This window comes from Telopea speciosissima, chromosome 9 (assembly GCF_018873765.1).
Source record: "Telopea speciosissima isolate NSW1024214 ecotype Mountain lineage chromosome 9, Tspe_v1, whole genome shotgun sequence".
NCBI lineage: Eukaryota > Viridiplantae > Streptophyta > Magnoliopsida > Proteales > Proteaceae > Telopea > Telopea speciosissima.
In genome coordinates, this window is record NC_057924.1 from 45,041,011 (window position 1) to 45,062,663 (window position 21,653).

Here is a 21,653-nt window from a genome sequence, read left to right on the forward strand (position 1 = left end):
ACCTGTAGTTGTGGTTGGCATCTTCGGATCACTGGTAGTAGAGGGAAATGCATCAAGCAAAGTGGTATCCGGAATAGTAGTAGTGGAGGATGGCAAGTCAGGTTGTCGTCATCAGCGATAGACCTGAACTGGTTTGGGAGATTGTATTGGTATGGCAATTGGTAGGGGTGGACATAGAAGATCTTCATTGTTCACAAGAGACAGTAGAGAAGGACTAGGAAAAAAATGAGTATTTTCAAAAAAATGTGACATTAGCACTAATAAACTGTTTATTAGAACCCAGAGCAACGGAGGCCTATGGATGCCCCAGTAAGGAGGAGTGATCTAATCTTGATTGAAGGAGCTAAAAGAGGTAGGGGCAGGCCTAAAATGACCATAAGTGAGGTTGTGAAGAATGGCATGTATAGCCTGGGGCTTGTGCCAAGTATGACCTTAGATAGAGCCTATTAGACGGCAAGGAACCACATTGTTTACTCCATGTAGCTGAGATTTTCTTGGTTCCTTGGACTATCCTCTTTCCTCTTACTTTCATTTTTCATTTTCCATTTCACACTTTTCTTATCTCATTTCTGCATTTTTATTCTTCATTTCTCTTACTTTGTCTTGAAATGATCCATGTAGCCGACCCCATTTAGTTGGGATGAGGCTGAGTTGTAGATGTTGTTGTGAGAACCCATAGCAAAATATGTATACTATTTCTATGTCCTAGAGCAACCAAAAAAAAAAAAAACATTTAATAGAACAAGGAGATAATTTATCAATAGTAGGTTGAAGAATATGAATGAAACAAACGTAACCAAAGACTCGTGGTGGGGAGCCAAATAAGGAACTATCAGGGTATAGAATAAAAAGAAAAAATTTTGTTATTTAAAACAGACGACGGCATACGATTAATAAGGTAACAGGTAGTAAGTACTGCATCACACCAAAAACGTTTGGGGACATTCATGTGGAGCATAATAGATCGGGCTGCCTCCAGTAAGTACCTATTCTTGCATTTAGCTACCCCATATTGTTGTGGAGTATACGAACAACTAGTTTGATGAATTATACCATTAGTGAGGCAAAAATCATATATCTCAGTTTGAGTGTACACAAGTGCATTATCAGAACAAAATATTTTCATGGAGACACCAAACTGGGTTTTTATTTCTTTATAAAAACTTTTTAACACAGTAAGAAAACCCAATCTATTACGAACTCGACAAGGACCCCAAATGTTAGAATGTACTAAAGAAAACAATGAAGAACTTCTATGTATACTACGGGCAAGGAAGGAAGCACGGTAATGTTTTCTCAGTTCACAAGCTTCACACTCAAAAAGAGAGCTGGATTTGCAACTAGGAACCATTAACTAGAATTTAGGTAGAGACAGATGACCAAGACGTAAATGCCATTTCATGGGAGACAGTACAGTAGTAGATGTAGTAGCAGTAGAAGGTCTGGTGTCATCTAGGTAATACAGCCCATCTCACTCAGGCCCTCTACCAATCATCTTCCTTGTCTGAACGTCCTGAAATACACAATAAGAAGGATAGAAGGTAACAAAACAATCAAGAGATTTAGTAGGTTGACTAAAAGATAAAAGGCTTAAAGGTAATTTATGAACATGAAGAACAGGAGAAAAGGTCATGGAGGATGTTGAAGAAACAGTTCCATGACCAGTTACCTGAGTAGAGGAGTCATCAACAAGGATAACATTGGAAGAGGTTTGAACTTGATTCATTGAAGAAAACAGACTTGACTTACCATTCATATGACAAGAAGCACCAGAATCAATACGCCATGAGGTAGAGCAGGTATGGAAAGCAGAGTTACCTTTATAGGTTAAGGTAGTTGTAGAGGTGGAGGCAGATGCACCTTTAAGTTGTTGGAGGCGTTTGACTAGCTGGTTATAATCATCACAAGACACAGTCGATGAAGTACCAAATGTAGAACTCTGAGTCATATCACCAGTAGATTTCTCATTAGAAGTGTCAGTCATTGCTGTATTGGCTATAGTTCATTCGCCCACTTAGGCTTTCCATGTTTAGCCCAATAGGTATCCACAGTATGATTTGGTTTACCAAAATAAGATCATTTCCTCGTCCGCCAGTGCCACGGCCACGGCCACGGCCTCTGAATTGGCCAGAACCACGTCCTCAACCATGATTGGCAACAAAGGTTGAGTTATCCTTGGGAGTAGTATCATGTTTGGATGAATTAGCCAGACGATTGCTACGAGAAAATACTTCATTGAGAGAAGGAACCACCTTCTCCCCTTTTAGCAATTGACTCTTCACAAATTGATAGTCAAGATGTAGTCCAACTAGAAATTTTGCAGCATGAAACTCAGTTCTTTGTTGTTTCAGCTGATCCAAATTAGTAGTACGTGGCTGATGTACCTGGAGTTCTTCAACCATGCTTTTAACTGGCAAAATATCCACTCAAAGATTTCTCCCAGTGTGAAATTGAAAAGCTTCTTATAGAGATCATACATACGGGAGATATTCTTTTCTTAAGAAAAACTTTCATGTAGATCGTTCCAAACATCCTTAGCAAGGGTGTTTCTTCCGTCAAACCCTGATCAATGAACCTACAAAATCCCTCAACGTCGGTAAAAAAAACATGCTTTTTTGGAGAAACATCACATTGGAAGCAATAGTCGGTTCAACATTGTTCCATAACCATATTTTGATAATAGAATTATCATGCATCCACTCATCGTAGGCTGTGATCATGGAAGGATTCTTTGGATTATCATTAGCTATATACTTCAGTTTTCTTTTGGAATGAATGTAAGCATGTACTGCCTAGGCCCATAGGAGATAGTTTGAAACTTTGGAGAGTTTAATGATAGTAATTTGGACTTGAACATTGTCCGTTGGTAGTTTAGGATCAGCCATGATATCAACTAATCACCAACACAGTAGAAAAGTGGCAGCAGTAGTAGAGATACAATCGACACTTAAGAGAACCAGAGTCAGGGATTCAAAACTCAGTAGTCAAGGTATGGCAGAAGTAGAACCAGAGTAAGGATTTCAAAACCCAGTAGAAGAGGTACAGCCGGCTCTTTAAGAGGCTCAAAAAGATAAAGTGTTTATCAACCCAAATCATAATATATATCAGATTTAACGTTTAGTCACCCAAGCTTCAGTAGAGAAGATGGATCGAAAAATGCATTTAGAGAGGGGAATAAGATCCCAAAATAAACTCACAGTGATGTGCTGAACTGATAGGATGGACTGTAGATTAGAAAAGCAAACTGAAACCTTACCCTAAACAGGGTACTGCACGGAGTGAGAGCTACTGCACTTGAATAAACTAGAAGGATCTGATCAGATCCAATCTTCAATCAAGGTATTCTTCAAGTATAATGAAGATCCACTGGTTGAATAAGAAATAGAAAGTAATCTTCTAGAATGAACAGCAATCGATCTTCACTCCATGTAATAGCAGATTAGAATAGTAGAAACCCTACTTTTTCATTAGAATCATCAACTAGGGCTTGACTGGAAGTAGTATGCAGCATAGAGTGCGGCAATCCTTCAAAAAAAACCCCTGTAGGACTCTCAAACCAGAATCAAAAGTATACAACCAATTAATGGTTGTGCTCTGATACCATGTAACTGCTTAGAACCAGAAAACCAAAAGACTGAGCGAGATGGAGAAGGGAAAAGGGGACAGCCTTGAGACAGAGAATCGAGCAAGCTGTCCCCCCTTCCCTCCCCAAAACAAAAAAATAGTGCCTTTATTTAAATGTAACCAGAATACAATAAAAGACTCATAATCCTACTAGGAATCCCAAATTAGAAACATAACAATAATAGAAAACCAAACTAGGACTAACCCTAATTACAAATATAAAGGAAGACACAAACGAGGTAGGTATCTCGATTAAAATAAGGAATATTCCAATCGAGATAGCCTACTATCCTATATGCTCGATATATACTTTAACACTTCTCAAATTCTACACACATGCATTAATTACTTTTGACCCTTCTTTAACTAAGACTTGGACTAGATTTGACTGAGACTTGGACTGGATTAATGATGCAGTACAAGTCCATTGATTAGGCTATCAAGTAGGCCAAATTTGGCCCATGAGATTACTATTTGAATTCTGCCATACCTTGGTCCATACCAGACCACATCAAGCCAGCAGCTGAAGGAGTATTTTCAGATCTCAAGAGGGCCTCAAGACAGCTGGTGGAGATTGAATTGAAGACCAAAACACTGTTCATGGTACTGCTCACATGAACAGTGTCACAGGCCCATATTGCCTTGTTTGAGAATGCTTCTAGAAGATCCTGTGGGGCCCAAGACCAGACTGTGTGGAGAAGAAATAATCCAGTATATCATCTACTTCCTATTTCTGCTTAGTTTCTAATTTTAGATTTGGAAAGTAGGTATAGCTTTTAATTAGAAGTTTCTATTTTTATTTCAGTCCTTTGTTTCTTTTTATATTAGCTTTAAGTTGCAACTATGTAATTGCTTGGGGAATAAGTTATTAATCCCCATTGCTGGAATTTTTTTATTTTGGGCAAGTTTGTCCTACATAATGGAATGGACCTTGGATCCTCTCACACGATTTAATGAAGATGAATGACGTTTTGCTTTGTGCAATACAATTCTGTGAGATGCAGTGAGGGGAGAGACCCATGAGAGAGTGAGAGGCCCAGGGAAGAGTGAGAGACTCAACCCATTCTATCCTTCTTCGTCCCCTATTCTCTTCTTCCGCTCAATCTCTATTCTTCTTCTTACTTTCTATTTTGATTTTTAACCCTGCAACCAAGCTACTAAGCTGTGTCTCTGGAGTTTTGATTCACACTTGGAGGATTGTTTTCAACCCATACAAGCTGCACTCAACCAGCCTTTGAAGGTCCTCTGAGCACAGATTTAGGAGATATAAAAAAATTTCTGAAAACTGATTGGCTGGCTGACTCCAGGTCAACTCTGCTGCAGCTTCGAGTGGTTGTGTCCCTGCAAACATCCATCTGATCCGAACCATATTGGAACGGTTATTCTCTTACCTGGAGAACTCTTCTTGATCCAAGTTTGAGGCATATCTGCTAGCTGGTTTGAGTCCTATTCCTTAACCTTCTAATTCTGAACCTAGTTTCTAGTTTCATTAGTTTGCAATATCTCAGAAACTTGTAACCCCCATGATGTAGGACAAAACATGAAGAAAAAGAGCCCAAAACACTGTTCACGTTACTGTTCACATGAACAGTATCACAGCCCCTATATTGCCTTGGTGTGAATGCTATTAGAAGATCATGTGGGGCCCAAGACAAGATCGGGTGCAGACTTTTTTAGAAGGGTCAATTTTGTCTATGTGTGGGGATTTAGGAGTTATTTTAGTTTCTACTTTAATACTTACTTTGCTTCTATTTTCTGTTTTAGTAACTTCGTCAAGTAGGCTTTCTATTTCAGTTAGTTTCAAATTCAGTTTAATACTTGTCAAGCAAGTCTCAGCCATATAAGAGATTGCTATTTTATTTCATTCTATTTTTGACTCATCCCCTTGAGTCTATTTATATGTAACAGCCCATAGAGGCTCCCCATGATTTAGTGAATGATTGAGTATTGCTTTGAGCAAGTTTCTTATCCCATTGTGAGGATGACGGGCAGGGAGCCTGGGGGGCCGAAACCCATGAAGGGCTGAGAGAGCCTGGCTGGTGAGAGCCGAATCTCCTTATCCCTTTCCCCTTCTTCTCTTATCTTCTCTTCTATTGCAATCGATCCTTTGTGTTGCTGTTTCTCTGTTGATCGATACCAGTGATGTGAAGACCAATCGAAGGTTGCAATCATCCCCAACATTCCAAGGCTGTTGTTGCTGCTACTTCCATTCGATTGGAGACTGATGTTGTTCCTGCGAGTTGTCTTGCTGCTGCAACATCTGAGTTGGATATCTTCATAACCCTTCATCAAAAGCTTCTTGGTTTTGGAGCATAGAACCACACCACCTACCGCCCCACTCGATCCCAGTTCTGGCCTATTCTGTTGGCTGGATTCTTTCATAGCCATAACCTTCTATTTTCATTCCCCTATCATAACTCCACTTCTGTCCATCGAAATGACATCAAACTTGCAGCAGAACTCCATCTCAACAAGCCCTACACTTGATCCTTCTTGGAGCCCAAGTGCAGTGCTAGTTTGCAAGATATTTTCAAACTTTCTAATTTGGGAATACCTTCATATCTCAGCCTCCCACCATCAGAATTTGCTGAAATTTGGAGTGAAGCTTCTCTTCAACCTCATCTCCATTGGACCTAACGTTGGAGACATTCTACAGGTTGGTTTGGTTGAAATCCCTAACCTTCTAATTATGTCCCAGTTGCTATTTTGATTTTTATGAGTTATTTGGGACTAGGTAATCTAGTCTTATATTACCCCATGGTCTCAGACTTCCAGGGTTATAGAGATCTACTCTCAGTTGGTGATTAAGCCCCATCTGGTAACCCCTAGTTAGGGTTTGAATACCTACTGTTTTCCCTGAAACCTACTGTTTACAGATCTGATTTGGGTTTCTATTATTGATTCCATCTCTCATTTGTCATTTCCCATTTTCCATTTCTCATCTCATTTCCCATCTCTCTTTTCACATCCCTTCATTCCCTTTTTTATTTAGGCCTCAGTTTTCCTTTGTCATGTTTGGATCCATGTAGCCGACCCCATTAAGTTGGGAATGAAGTTGGGATAAGGCTGAGACTGTTGTTGTTGTTGTTGTTGTTGTATACAAGCTGCATCTCTCTCTATCAAATTGCATTGACATGACTTCTATGTTGCATTAAGCATAACTATATAAAAATATCATTGTTTTATTACATATAATCATATATCGTGTGCCTATGGCGCCTAGATGGGGGCTTTGTCACCTCACCTAGTTGCCGTGACAAATATGAACATCACACAGTGGAAAAAATGAGCCAAATGTGCCCCATCAAACAGAAGAAGTTAGCTTCATAAGATCCTGATCACAGTAATGGACATACAACATGAGCTTCAGTTAACATAAACTTCAGAAATACTGAATTAATCTGTGCATACTAAATTAATCGGTAAACAGGGTTAATGGTGTATCTCAATATATGAGGTTCTCAACAGCAGAAGAAAAGCAAGATTCTTTTCTTCTTCATAAAGCATTCACTGATCTACAATTTATTTGAATACTAAAAGCTTCACATACAAGTTAGTCTTCTCTACTAAATATGTTCACAAAATAAAACAAATATCACCAACTTTATAACAAGACCCCCGTATTCTGCAACAACGAAGAAATCAGAAACAACATAATTGCATACCTTAAACATTCCTTCAAGTTTATTGGTAAACTGGCTGCCACATTCAGTCTTCAGCTGAAATAATAAATAAGAACTTCCTCATAAGATCATCAAATTAATATATCCTACAAAATCTCTAAGAAAATATAATCAATAATAAGCATTCTGTCTATACCTTAGAAATCATTGACTTCTCTGCATCAATTGAGGCACTCTTTCCTAAAAGCAACCTTTTGGCAAGATCCTTCTTATAGAATGCTTCAAAAACATCTTTACCCTTAATACAAGTCAAATGTCAGACAAGCCAATCAGTAGCCAAAAGTAGATAGTATTTTGACAAGATGCACTGATGCAAAAAAGTAGAAAAGGAGTAGCACTGAAGTAGAACATCATCAGAAGATAAAAGAACACAAAAAAATCCACCGAATGCAAAAGCTTCCTGGTTTCATTTAGTGTGACTTACTTGTATAAATCTGAATAAAACCAGGACTTTATCAAGTGTATTCTCAAGCTCCTCTTCAGATGTACCCTTGTTACCAGCACGAAGCTTTTCATCCAGAAACTTAGCAATAAGCTCCGCAGGACGGTTCTACAAAGGAACACAACGATATTTAATTCAATGTTGATTAAAACTTGAGAACTACAAATAAAAATTAATACATTGGAGCAAATAAGTAAGCAAGAAATAATTAATTGCAGTAGAAGCCTCACGTTCAGAAATATTCCTAGGCCCTCCAAAAGCCAAGACCAAACCAAATATCAAAAATCTGTTTAAACAACATTTTATATCATGAAGATCGCTATACTACTAAAATATTCCAAACAAAAACAGGCACTCAGAAATCACATGGCATTTGAATTATCTTAAGCAAGTACAAAGAGCAATTATTAACAATCATCCCTCAGAATTGTACACTAAACTTCATCCTGTTCAATGTAGTATCCCTGAAAGCAACAATTCAAATGACTTTCGGCCATCATAACCCAGTGCAAGTCCTTTTGCAGTGTCCCAGGAGGGGTGCATTAGAGCAGTCCTAAACTTTGGCATCTTTTGCATGTGGCTGCTTCAAGACTTGAACTCGGGACTTTATGATGGCAGCCCAAATTCTCTTTACCATCATACCAAGCTACAGTCCCTCTACAATTTCAGTGATGAAACAAGTAATTATAATTGAAATATATCTCCAGGTGTCACATCAGATCAAAGGGTGAACTGACATACAAAATGAATGGAGAAGGAAAGGCCCTTGGGTCATCAATTGATCCCAAATGATCTTTACATGGAAAATTCATGGTCCCAGCACCTAAACTGGCCAATATCATTTCAAATTCTTATCAAGGAGCACAAAAGCAATTGGTTTTGTTGCAAGAGATAAGGACTGGAGACAGGTTTAACAATGGTTGCAGATATCTGGGTGTCTAACATCCTTTGATTGCTTTCATTTATTCTCGATCGAAAACCTACTGTGCAGAAGGAACAATACACTTATAATTTAAGCAGTGGATGGACAAGAAATTTATCACAAGCATGCCTTTTTTCTGGGCCATTAGTTTCCGCATTATCTGGATATGAACTAACATATTATAAATATACAGGGAATAGAAGGATCTCAATCTATGGCATACATGCCTTTCGGGTCCACCTTTTGGAGCCGCAATCCTATGTTTAAAGAGTCTGTTTGGACCATGAAAAGAGAACTCGGTCGAAACCACCGAGATATCTCAGTTTTGCAGGTTTTCGAGACGACTTGGCCAGGTATTTTAAAAAATGCATGGTTTTGACTGGTTTCGACCGAGATGTTGGTAATTTTGCAAGTTTCGACACTTATGCCCATCGAAACTTGGGGAAACTTGGCTCAAAACCAATACAGATATTTATGTATGCTAGTAACCAGGTCAAAAACCAAAACAGACACTTATTTATGCCTAATCATAATTGTCACGGCGTCTAGACGGTCCAAGGCGTTGGAGAGCGCCCAAAATCAAGGCGACACCAACTAGGCGCACAAGGCATCCAAGGCACCCACCTAGGCGACCAAGGCGCCCAAGTCGGTCAAGGCGCTTGGACCCTAGGCGTCACCGCCTTGACAACTATGTGCCTAATATCATTTAAGTAAATGTTTTTGTATTTGCATTTCATTTACTTAAGATATTATTCATAAATAAGCAAATACCCCCCCCCTCTATTTGAATCCAATAAACAAAGTTTTCTAATAAATCCAAGATTGCTTAAATCTGATTTATATTGAAGGAGTTATGTTCCAGTCAAAGTTAGTTTGGTGTGCGCGATTGCTGTCAAAATGGCTTTGAATGAAAATAATTTTTTATGCATCAAACAAATGAATATTTTACCGCACTTTTGGTTTTTAGTAATGTTTTACCATATTAAGATTTATGGAATTTTTAAGATTTGAGAAAAACGCCAGCATTAGAAAGTAGAAAATTTCACCTACCGCCGAAAATCCAGTTTTTGTTTTTGAACTGGGGGGTTAACTTTTTATCCTTTGGGAATTTTATTTTTTAACTATTTTTATTGGATTCAAATAGGGGGCATTTGCTTATTAATGAATAATATCTTAAGTAAATGATGATATTTGGCATAAATAAGTGTTTGGCCTAACAACTATGACTCTCAGAGTCTCAATACACTGTGCGTACACTAGTAAACTTGGGTCAAAAACCACAAGTACCATTTTGAGTGTTTTTTTTTTTTTTTTTGGTGTGAAAATAGTTCATGCATTGTGTTTAGAATGTCAAAAATAGGCTGTATACAAAAAATCAGATAAAAAAAAAGCATTTCTGGGCCTCGAAACCACCAACTCGATCTGGCTGGGAAAAAATCACTGGTTTCAACCAGTTTCAACCATATCTCAGTTTCTGGCTGGTCGAAACCCGAGATCTTGAACCTTGGTTTGGACAAGAAGCAACCCCTTCCCCCCCAGGCAGGGTTCCAATGCATCAACTTGCGGGTCCATTCTCCATCAACTCATTGTATAGCCCACCATGTTAGGACTTTTACCGTGTATTTTTAATGGTTGAACTGAAGTTGCCCAAGAGTTGCCAAAGATGAGTTTTCAAACCCAATTATGTTGAAGCCTTATATCTCCACTTTGGAACATCAGATGTGGGTATTGGTTATTGAGTCTACTGCACAGCCTGCAATCCCTTCTAATCATTCCTTTTTTTCCACTCTTATCTACCACTCTGAAATCCCTCCACATACCTTAAGTGCGCTGGGAGGCACAAACATGAGCATAGGTTATCGAGAATGGAATTTCTCTATTTGGACTTGTCTTCGGTTTAGTTGTTTTGGTACATAAGCCATGGGTTAATCCGGCTTTGGCTAGTTCTCCCTTTTTGATCCTTTAAAATGCAGTTTTCATTGAGTAATGAGTTATTCTACTGGAATTCTTGTTCATTTAGGGGATTCAATTTTGCACATAGTTTGTCCTCACAACAATATAGATTGGGTTTTTTTCAGATTGTAAGGGTATTTTTCTTTGAAACTCTATCATAACTCATCTCTGTTCCTCAAAACCATGGTACAAATTTTGACCAAAACTGTCGAAATCTAGTGAAATATTTCAATTTCAGCAGGCTTTGAGACAGAATAGAAGGACAAATAGGATGTACACAATATTTTGCCGAAATGCATGTTTCGGCGAAATTAATGAAATTCTGTATTGTTTCAATCATTTCAGCCGAAACAATACAAATGAGGTATGTCGAGCTCATTTTGAAGCTTTCGTTCCTTATGAAATTCTGCGAAATTGACTCAAACCCCTAGTTTGCCCAAAATCCTTCAATCCGCCGCTGGAATCCAGTGAATCAAGACATTGCATGCGATTGTGGAGCACCAAATCGGAAGTCTGGATGTGTTCTTGAAGCATCATTTGCCCAATTTTCCCCAAATTGCAAGCTTAAAGGTAAATTCCCAATTTCCTTCCAATTTGTTGTGTTTTATTGTTTGAATTGAATTATTAACCCTACATAATCATTGATACTAACATCCTATGTACATGAAATCATATGCTCTTGATGATTTACTGTTTTGCTGGAATGGGGAATTTTCTTGAAAAAAAATTCAAAAAAATAGGGTCAAAATAGCTTGGTCAGGATTGGGGCTCAACTTTTTATATGTTCGACACCATAGGCCAATCTACAAGTTCATGTAGGTGTCTTATATTATCTGTCCGAAAACTACTTTTTTATTTTCTAATTTCAAAACATAATTTAAACATTACAGAAATTACAGAATAATAGGGATAACTCCTGTTTGGGGATTAAAATTCAATAAATCACAAAAGGTTATGCAAATATTGTTGTTATATTTCAACTGATGGGACGATTAATGTGTTGTCCCATATATAATTCGTGTTAATTAGGTAATTTATATTCTTAATAATTTTAAAAAAAATTTATGGGACTTAGAGGAAAACTCAGAAATGGGGCTTCCTAGTTTTACAAGTGTTGATTGATGCAATCTTGAACCTTGGATGTAAGTAGTGGTTGGGTATCTGTTGTGTATTATTCAGTAGTGTAGGACAATTGCATAATAGCAGAGGATGATAAAAATATAACATGGAAACATGGGAAACCTGCGAGTAATGAGTTGGGATAAACAGCAAACACAATATAAATATTGGGGGAAGAAGATGAGTGGTATGGGGGGGCAAGTCTTCAAGGATATGATGCCCATACTGCCCTAGTGAGGTGCAGAAGTTCAAGCTTCCCACTTGCAAGGGTAATATCCAGAGGAGGGTGGATAAGAAAAAGATGAGGGATGAGTTCAATTAGGCAGTACTGGAGAAACAGTGAAACACCATCCTGTGCGGGAGCCATATGATGATGATGAAGAATGAAGATATTCCTGATGATTTGCAGACAGAAGCAGAGGGGTGGGAAGCACAATGTGCCATGGGAGAGAGCAGATACACACTAGCAATAACAAGAAAGAGCCAGAGAGCTGAGGGGAGGAGCAAGTTCCTCTTGGCCATCTCAACAAGCGGCTGGTGGTAGTGGCTCAACCTCACAGCAGAACTGGAAGAAGAGGAGGAAGCAAATGACCTTTCCCTACCGACAGTCACAGTGTGCAAGGATCCCAACTAAACGAAGATATCACTGAAATCATTGATGTGGACCCTGACATCTTCAGACAGCAGGATGCCAAACAGAAGACATTGAAGCGTGGTCTGACTGGATAACAAAATTGGTGACGTCCTGTCCAAGTGGTTATTCTACCATAGTATACCAGCCAATGCAACTGAGGGCCCATACTACTAGAATATGCTTGATACCGTAAGAAGAGCTGGCCCAAGAGTGAAGGGGCCCACCACTTATGAGCTCACAAATGTATACTTGAACAAGCAGAGAGACAAGCCCGCGGATTATATCGACAACTTGAAGCTGTTGTGGGCAGACTACGGTGTCACTATAATGTGTGATGGGTTGGACTGGATCCACTAGACAGTTCATCTCAATTTCATGATGCATTGTAATGATAGGACAGTATTTATGAAGTGCGTGGATACATCTAGGAACTAAAAGGATGCCAAGTACGTCTACAAGTTACCGAAGCATGTGGTAGAAGATGTGAGGGAGAAAATGTTGTGTAAGTAATGACAGATAATGCCAACAACTTCAAGGTGGGAGAGAGCATGAACAATAGCGGGTACCACTTGTAGTGGACACCATGTGCAGCCCACTGCCCACTACATCAACCTCATGCTTAAGGACATGGGGAAGATGTTCATGGTACAGAATGTGGTTGTGAGGGTAAGACAAGTGATCACATTTGTGTACAATCATGGATCTCTCTCCAGTAATTGAGGATCAAGTGTGGTGGGGATTTGGTCTGACCCGGCTTGACTCGATTTGCCACCAACTACGTTGCCTTAAAGTGCTTTGAAACAAAGATGGTTGGGATAAGGACAATGTTTGCATCAAACGAGTGGTTTAGTTGGAAGGAGACGGGTTCTCCGCAAGGTAGAGCGGCCCAATCCACTATATCCAATGAGCTATTCTAGCATGATCTGAAGGTGGTTATGCTACTGGAGTCGTGGTGAAGGTGTTGACGCTTGTTGATTCAGTGAAGAAACCCACCTTGCCACACCTATATGCTGTTGTAGAGTTGATAAAGGAGCACGTGCTAGCAACAGTACTCGAACATCATCAACGAGAGGTAGGAGAGGCAACTACTTCATCCACTGCACAAGGCTTGTGAGTTTTTTATTTATCTATCTACAACCAAAGTACTTTATATTTAGAATCTCAATAAATATTGACAACTTGGTTCTATAATTTCCAGCCTATTAACTCAATTCCAAGTACCAATACAAGCACAATCTTGGGATGAAGCAAGACGCATAGATGCAATGGAAGAGGTGGTGGCAAAGATAGGAGCCAGTCCCATATGTGCAAGCCCGGTGCAACAATGTGGTGAGACTTTGTACTTTATTAAGTACTAGGAAAGTAATATAATTATAAATTGGTATTGATGCTAACGTAAGCAATACTAAAATGGGTATAGAGAAAAAGCTTCAGAGATGCCACATGAACATTTGCCATGCAGCTGCAAGGTACGATTGAGAGACTACTGATCCTGATAGGCCCATCACCTTGGTACTAAATTTGAATAGAAGTATAAAAATGTACTAGCACTTTATAAGAATCATATAATATTCTAATGCAGGTGAATGGTAGGTTCTATATGGGAAAGACGCACCTAACTTGAGGAATGTAGCATTTAAGGCGCTCTCACAAACATGTTCTGCCTCTTGATGTTAGCAAATTGGAGTACATTTCGCTTATACACACCATAAGGCAAAACTGATTAAGTCATGAACGGCTACAAAGTTGGTCTATGTGCACTACAATATGAGACTGAAGATGCAGCAGAGACAGATGGGCATGGAGACTAATACCAACCCAATTGATCTCATCAACAGTTTCCCAAAGGATGAGGATGAAGAAGAGGAAGGTATCATGTACGAGTGGGTGGAGCAAGGTGCCCCTGCATTAGACGAGCCTGGGAGTAGACCAAACTCCAAAATTGCTAAGAAGATGGGTGTTGATGTCAACACATTGATGTCAGATTGGGAGAAGATGAGGAAAACGTCCATTGGTCTACATCCACCACCACTCGCACACTGTCTACATCAAATGATGATGGTGGTCATAACTCATAATGACTATGGAGTGATCAACATATCGTTGTAAATGTTAATGATATCTAAGAGGAAGGAGGAGAGGAACAGCATGACCAGACCAGACCAGACTGGACCAATTAGCACCTCCAATTCATAGAGGGAGAGTCAGTTTATCCACGCCACACAAGATGTCAGCCATAGTGAACGGGCCCCTAGTAGAGGCTATATGAGAGGTCCACACCGTAGGTTCAGATTGGAGGAAGATAGAATGGACCTAGAGTCATCTGGCACTCTTGGAGGCCCATGTATTGAGGAGGATAGTGGAGGATATGGTGGTTATGGGCAATGGCGTGCACGTTCCTTTGCCTAGGGTAGCTCTGGTTCCAAGTGTGGTGGATATGGTGAATATGGCCATTAGAGTGGTAAGTCTTCATTCCCCACTGAGTCTAAGATCTAGTAACAAAGTGTGTCATCTTTTGTGGAGAGCCTCTTCTCATCCCTGCCCCCAACAAAATATGCCTACTTCGCCTAGCAGTTATGGTGGATCCACATATGTACTATCGTCTTTGCATCCAGTGATTGATAGTGTTGGAATATGTAATCCAGAATACCGTGGGGTATTCTGGTCCTTTTGGGCTTGCTTACTTGTTAAGTTATTAGGATTAGATTGCTGCTCTTATTGAGTCAGCTAGTTAGGGGTATTGTTATCTATTTATGTCCCTTTGTAATATTTCCCTCTAGTATAAATAGAGGGGCTTACCTATCAATGAAATCAAGCCAGTCTATTCTCTCATTCTCTCTTTCTAACTCACGGTTCTGCTAACATGGTATCAGAGCCAATTCTGATCTAGGTTAGAAGGAAAGAAAGAAAAAAAACCATTTTCCTCTTCAATCGACTTCTCCCTCCTTTCTCTCTTTCTCGGCTTCTCCTTCTTCTGTTTTTTGTCTCTCATCCTTGTAAGAGGGCAGCACTAATGAGGAACCTAAACCAATGATTTAGTTGCTGCCCTCCCCCTCCATCCTACCTATTCTCATTACCTTTTTTTCAGATCGATGGTTGCTGGAACCATCTCTATGATATTGGAGTTTTCCAGATTTTTTTGAAGATCAGATCTCTACCATTATTGAAGGCTGATTGTTCATTGTTGGAGCTTCATCTACAACCTTAACCAGCATCCATCAACCCCACTTTCACTCCTTTCCAATGGCTAGATCTGGCCAAACCATTAACCTTCTATTTTTGGATCAACCCCTGGTTCTCACAATCACACCATCCGATCAGGTTGGGATTTCTTGCAAGGGTTACTCCCTATAAAAGCCCTACTCAACCCGAGTTTGGACCCTTTCTGCTGGCTGGATTAGTTTCTATAGCAAGGCTTCCTTAACCTTCTAATTTGGTTACCTGCTAAAAACCCTGACTCCAATCGAATTTAGGGTTACAGGTTTTAGTTTTTGCTGCTTTTTGGAGGGTCGATTACTTCCATTACAAGGACCAATCGACCTCAATATTGCACCTTTCCAAGCTTTTTTGAAGACCCCTACCCCAATCAATCTCTACTTTTCAGGGTTTTCCAAAACCCTAATGCAAATCAATTTTTGGGGATAGGGATGTTTGCTACTGCGGTAGTGCTTTGGAGGTGGTTCTAACATTAAAAGTTCATGGCATGAAGGTCTATTTACTGCAATAGCTGCTGCCCTAATTTTCTGCAACTTTTTGGTGTCTCTCCCTTTTGAAGATCAAGTCTCATTCCAACTGGACATTGGTTGTTCGCATTGGCGGTGGTAGTACTAATCAGCATCTATTGCAAGTCTACATCAGCAATTACAGCCCCCTTTCCCTATATCAATCTCAATTTCAGGGTTTTCCAAAACCATGACTAAAATCAATTTTAGGGTTTGGGCTGTCTTATCAAGCTAATTTTTTTAGGGGAGTCTTATACATACCAGAGGAGTATTCAACCCAAATTTCAGCATCATTCTTGGAGTTTTTTTGAAAAAATTCAGGTTTCACTCTTATGGCTCAATTTCTCCAACTATCAACCTATTCTTTTACTGGTTCCTATGTGGCTGGCTGCTTCAACTACCTATGGATCTGTTGAGTTATTTATCTTATACTTGCTGGTTCTATTGAGCTTTACTACATACCTTTCTGGTTCTATTGACTGGCTTCTGTAAACATGACTGGTTGACATGTTACTGCTGCCTTTATGAGGACTACTGCTGCCCTGTTCTTGAGACTGAGTATCCTACTATTGGAGATCGAATTTCTTTCATTGTGTAAGACTCGAATCTACTACCCTGGAGATCAGTTTATTTGGGATTACAATAGTGCATTCCATAGTTATTGGTTGCAACTACGAACCTATTTAGTTGTGTGAAGTTTTCTCTACTGATTCAAATCCAACTTACTTTGAGAGCTTGATCCTAGCATTGTTCACTAATTCAGATCTGATCCAAGTTTTTTTGAAGTTTATTACATCAATTCTGCCCAGATATCTTCGTCAGCTCTATTTAGCATGTGGGAGTTTACAAATTCGAGTTTTACACACTGGTTCTTCTGTGTTTGAAGATTGATCAAGCCCTGAAGATTGGAGTCTTTCCTTACTTCAAATCAGATCTGTTTACTTATCAGATTTGAATATTGGAGTTTGGTGTCTCTCCCCTGCAGGAGTTTCCATCTAAGGAATTTGTTTGATCGTTTGAAGATGGCTGACAATTTATATGGTGCATTGTTTTTCTCCGTGATTCATTATCCCACTGCTTTTTTTTCACTTCACCACCTCCCATACCATACCTTTGGCATATACCCATAACCAGTTTGGAAGTTTATGGTATTCTTTAAATTGCCATTTCTTCCTCTTCCATTACCCTTAGCACCTTTTGGAAAATTCTGGAATACTATACTTTTGCACTATTTCTTACATCATCTTTGTTATCTGTCCACGTGTACTACTACAAGTGTGGGGGGGATTATGTACAATACACCTGCAGGCATTGCAGAAAGCAGAACTTGCAGGAACATTGATGCAAAATATAGAAGATCAGTCTTCTCCACCATTACTATTGGGTATCCTTCATTATTGGGTTGAGTTTGTCGTAAGCATGGTTCAAAATCTCGCGATATTTCGCCGAAATATCGCTTAATTTCGTATATCTCGAGCTTACCGAGATGCGAAATCAGGTCGAAATGAAAAATATCATATTTCGTCGATATCTCGTGAGATATCGGCGATATCTCGATATCTCACGAGATATCGACGAAATATGGTATTTTGGCTTAAAGTGTCACGTGAAGGGGGCTTTAATACAATATTTCGCAGATTTCGGTCCATATTTCGACCGAGAGCTGCATTTGCTAAGGAATTTCAGTCTTTTGCCTATTCTTCCACTCTTCCAAGCTCTTATCCAACACTCTAGCCATTGTTCAAGCACATTGTTGTCGGATTTTCGCGGTAAACTCATCGGAGGGTCATCTAAGCTCATCATCCAAGCCTTTTTCCACATATGTCCTTCAAACAGAGAGCAATGGGCGTCGACTCCAACGAGGCATGAGTGGGATTGATCCAGGAGGCACAAGCAACTACTATTAGCGGTTTAGCACTTGTAATTTGTAACTTAAGTTGTGATTTCATTGATCATGAACTTGTGAGTTGTGACATGAGTTGCGAGTCTTGTGACTTACTAACTTTGACACTTAGTGTATTGCCTTTAAGGCTTTAAGCGAGTTATTGAATATTATGGAGTTTATGAGAATCATGGTACTCATCAATGTGTATTGGCTTTAACTTGATATGTGATGAAGTTAAATACTATTATTAAATATTAAGCGCCTAATCTATGTGTATTTAACTATTTATACATTAGAGGTCGGCGACCGTATGTCAATTAAGGGTGCAAGCCCAAAACACCAATTGAATTCACATTTTTACAATTTTATGATTTAAATGTGTTTATTAAGCTTAAATAAGGCTGTCCATGAAGTTTCGTGCCTAGATATGGCCAAATAGCCCCGAGATGGACCCCGAAATATTGCGAGAAAAAATGCAATATTTCGGTCATATTCGCGATATCTCGGATATTTGGATATCTCGGTAGGCGAGATACCGATATGCTCCTTGAATGTAAGTACTATGGTCATAAGGGGAGATGAAGAGTATTGAAGATGTTTGGTTATTGCCTACCTATTTGAGGATTTACAATGCCTTTACAGTGCCTATATGAGGATCTACAGTTGGGTTGATCATTTCCACTGCCTGATTCATTTGTTTCCGCTACTTGCTGCCCTAGTTGCTTATCTTCAAGATTATCAGTCAGAGATTCATCACTGGACAGCTATAAAAGATTGGTGAAAGCTACCTTTTTTGGAAGACATTTCAGTCCCGGTTTGCTGATCAAGTCTGCCCAGGTATCAAAGATCTATTTTTCAAGTTCTTGAAGGTTTATTTGGGAGCTGCATTCATCTGTCAAGCTAGACTCTGCTACAACTTTGTTTCTTCACGTTTTGTTCAAGTTGGGCATTAGTTCCTTGTATGCGCCAACTTGAGGGGGAGTGTTAGCATTTTTATGGAGTTTTTTTTTCTTATTAGTTCAAGCTGGATCCTCCTTTACTTATATGTATAATCCAGCTTGAGGGGGAGTGTTGGAATATGTAATCCATAATACCGTGGGGGTATTCTGGTCCTTTTGGGCTTGCTTAGTTGTGAAGTTATTAGGACTAGATTGCTGCTCTTATTGAGTCAGCTAGTTAGGGGTATTTTTGTCTATTTATGTCCCTTTGTAATATTTTCCTCTATTATAAATAGAGGGGCTTACCTATCAATGAAATCAAGCCATTCGATTCTCTCATTCTCTCTTTCTAACTCACGTTTCTGCTAACAGATACCCTAGGTTGTGTTACCACACATGTTGATTCCATCTATAGGGCTGTTGTGATAGACTGAGAGAGGTTCTTGAGGCAAAGGATGACATAACTGGCATTTGTCATATAGTACGAGCATTCATTCCATGGAAGCAATTTATGTATGCTGTAACGTTATATGTTTCACGCTTTGATATATGCTTGCCAATTTTATGACTCTTCATTTCTATTGTCTTGATTGAATGTTGTGTGCTCTAGGCCTAAATTGTGTGTAAAATAAGTTATATAAGTGAAAGGATATAATAGGCTACGCAATACACTAGCAACATTGGGTCCAAAGCCAAACCACTTTGGGTGGGTGTTTTTTTTGGCATCTAATGATTATGTGTATTTATGCTTACATAGGCACTACCTGAAGTTTAATGCAAAAACTCCATTTAAGGCACATTTCGGGCATTTCTATTAATTACAATGAAATCTAACAAATCCCCCCCCCTTTTTTTTATTGCACCATTAAGGCACATTTCTGTCCATCTCAGCTCAAATGGCAATACCTGAAGTTTAATGCAAAATATCCACCATTTAACGCACATTTCAGGCGTTTCTGTCAACTTCAACAAAATCCACCAGATTCCACCCACATTTCCCAAATTTTGCCGAAACATTTCGGTTTCGGCAGGGGGTGGGATGACCTACTGATGTAGATTCTGGCCAGAATAAGAGACAAAGGACCAGACCCCTCATTGGGCCAATGGACCAGCTCGAGCCAGCCCAGCAGGGCCAACTCGAGCCAGCAAAGAAGGGGTCTGAGATGCCCCACGATTTGGTTAAAGATCCCCATTGACCAGTCAAAGATGCTCCACAGCCTGAGAGGAAGATGCTCCATGATTTTACTAGGATCCTTCTTTGACCAGTCAGCTGGATTTTATGCACTTTAGAAGTTTCCATAATTATCAATTTCTAACTTGTGCCAAGTAGATTTAGTTAATTTTTTCTTAGGATTTAGTAGTTTCTAATTTACTGAGTTTCTATTTTAGATTAGCTTTTATTCTTGGAAGTTTCTATTGTAAGTTTGCCTATTAAAAGGCATCAGATCTTAACGAAAGTCAGAATTATTAGAAAAAGAAACTGCAGGCCAAGTTAGCCATCGAGCATGGGTATCCCCCTAAGCTGCAACAGCTGAGATAGCTGTGGGTGAGAGGCCCATTCCCCTACCCCATTCTTCTATCCTCTCTTCTTCCCTACCCCTGCTCGATCCCTGCTGCTGCTATCGAGTATGGTATCCCCCTATGCTGCAACAGCTGAGATAGCTGTGGGGGGGAGGCCCATTCCCCTACCCCATAAATGTAGTCCTATATAGGCAAGGCCTAATAGGAGCCAGGTAAGATAAGAGTTTTGAAACTGTTTGCTAATCAGGCAAATTTGGGGCTGTTTAGGGTAAAACTAGGGTTAGGTTTAGGAATTTGGGTAAGGATTGTATATGGTTTTAGTATGCAGGTTTAGGGGGTTATTATGGTATAAAGAAGATAGGATTTGGATAGGTTTAGAAATTCTGCAAATCTAGGGTTAGGGTTTGGGTTTTAGTTTAGGTTCTGGGCTGTAAACTAGGGTTTGGAGTGGGGTTTTGAGGCTGGGTTTCTGGTCGAGTGTAGCCGGCAGTGGGGGAATGGTTCGATCAGAATTTAGAGGTGTTCTGATGGTTAAATAGGTTTGGACAGAATTTAGAATGTCTTTAGGGTTTTTGGGTTTTGTGGGAGATGAGGGGAATTAGGGTTTAGAATGTCAGATTGGGTTCAAAGTTGAATCGAGTGTAGGAGGGAGAAGGAGAGATTTCTGCTGAAAGTTTGGGACAGATCTGATGGCTGGAAGGTGGTTGCTTGAATTTCAAGCTATGGATCGAATGGGGGGAAGTTGCAGGTTTAATGGAGGCTAGGGTTTGATGGATGGAGGGGGATTTGGATGTGGTCTAATGAAGGGAATGCTGGGTAGATTGTGAAGGCGATGGTTGGAGGATTAGAAGAAGAAAGTAATTGCAGAATTAAATAAACTACTTACTTGAATAACACTGATCTCCAACAGTAGCTGATTAAAGAAGAGCTAAGAGAGGACCTCCCGATCTACAAGATGCAAGGAGTCACTGGGGATTCCAGTCCTTCAATCCTTGATATGACTCATAGGGGGGATCTTGATATGACACAAGACTGGATCTCATAGGAGAGAATAGTAGCAACAAAGGCAGCAAGCATAAAGCTCAGTTTTATTAATCAAATTCGTATTCAATGCTTGCCTCCCTTACAAACTTATATAGAAGACTCAAAAATAGACTTAGACACTAAAAAGGAAAGGCCTAATCCTATCTCTAACCTATTAGCTAACTTA

At 39.5% G+C, this 21,653-nt stretch overlaps 1 protein-coding gene across 1 annotated transcript in view; it reads right to left on the minus strand.

The window, feature by feature from the left end:
- The window catches only part of LOC122639997 (cullin-4-like), a 77,997-nt gene that overhangs the window by 14,385 nt on the left and 41,959 nt on the right, over nucleotides 1-21,653 (minus strand). Inside the window, exons 7-9 of the mRNA XM_043833071.1 lie at nucleotides 7,732-7,857; nucleotides 7,444-7,545; nucleotides 7,290-7,343 (exon numbers count right to left, since the gene is read on the minus strand). Coding sequence (XP_043689006.1) covers nucleotides 7,290-7,343; nucleotides 7,444-7,545; nucleotides 7,732-7,857 — 282 coding nt within the window. The remainder of the gene's footprint in view (nucleotides 1-7,289; nucleotides 7,344-7,443; nucleotides 7,546-7,731; nucleotides 7,858-21,653) is intronic.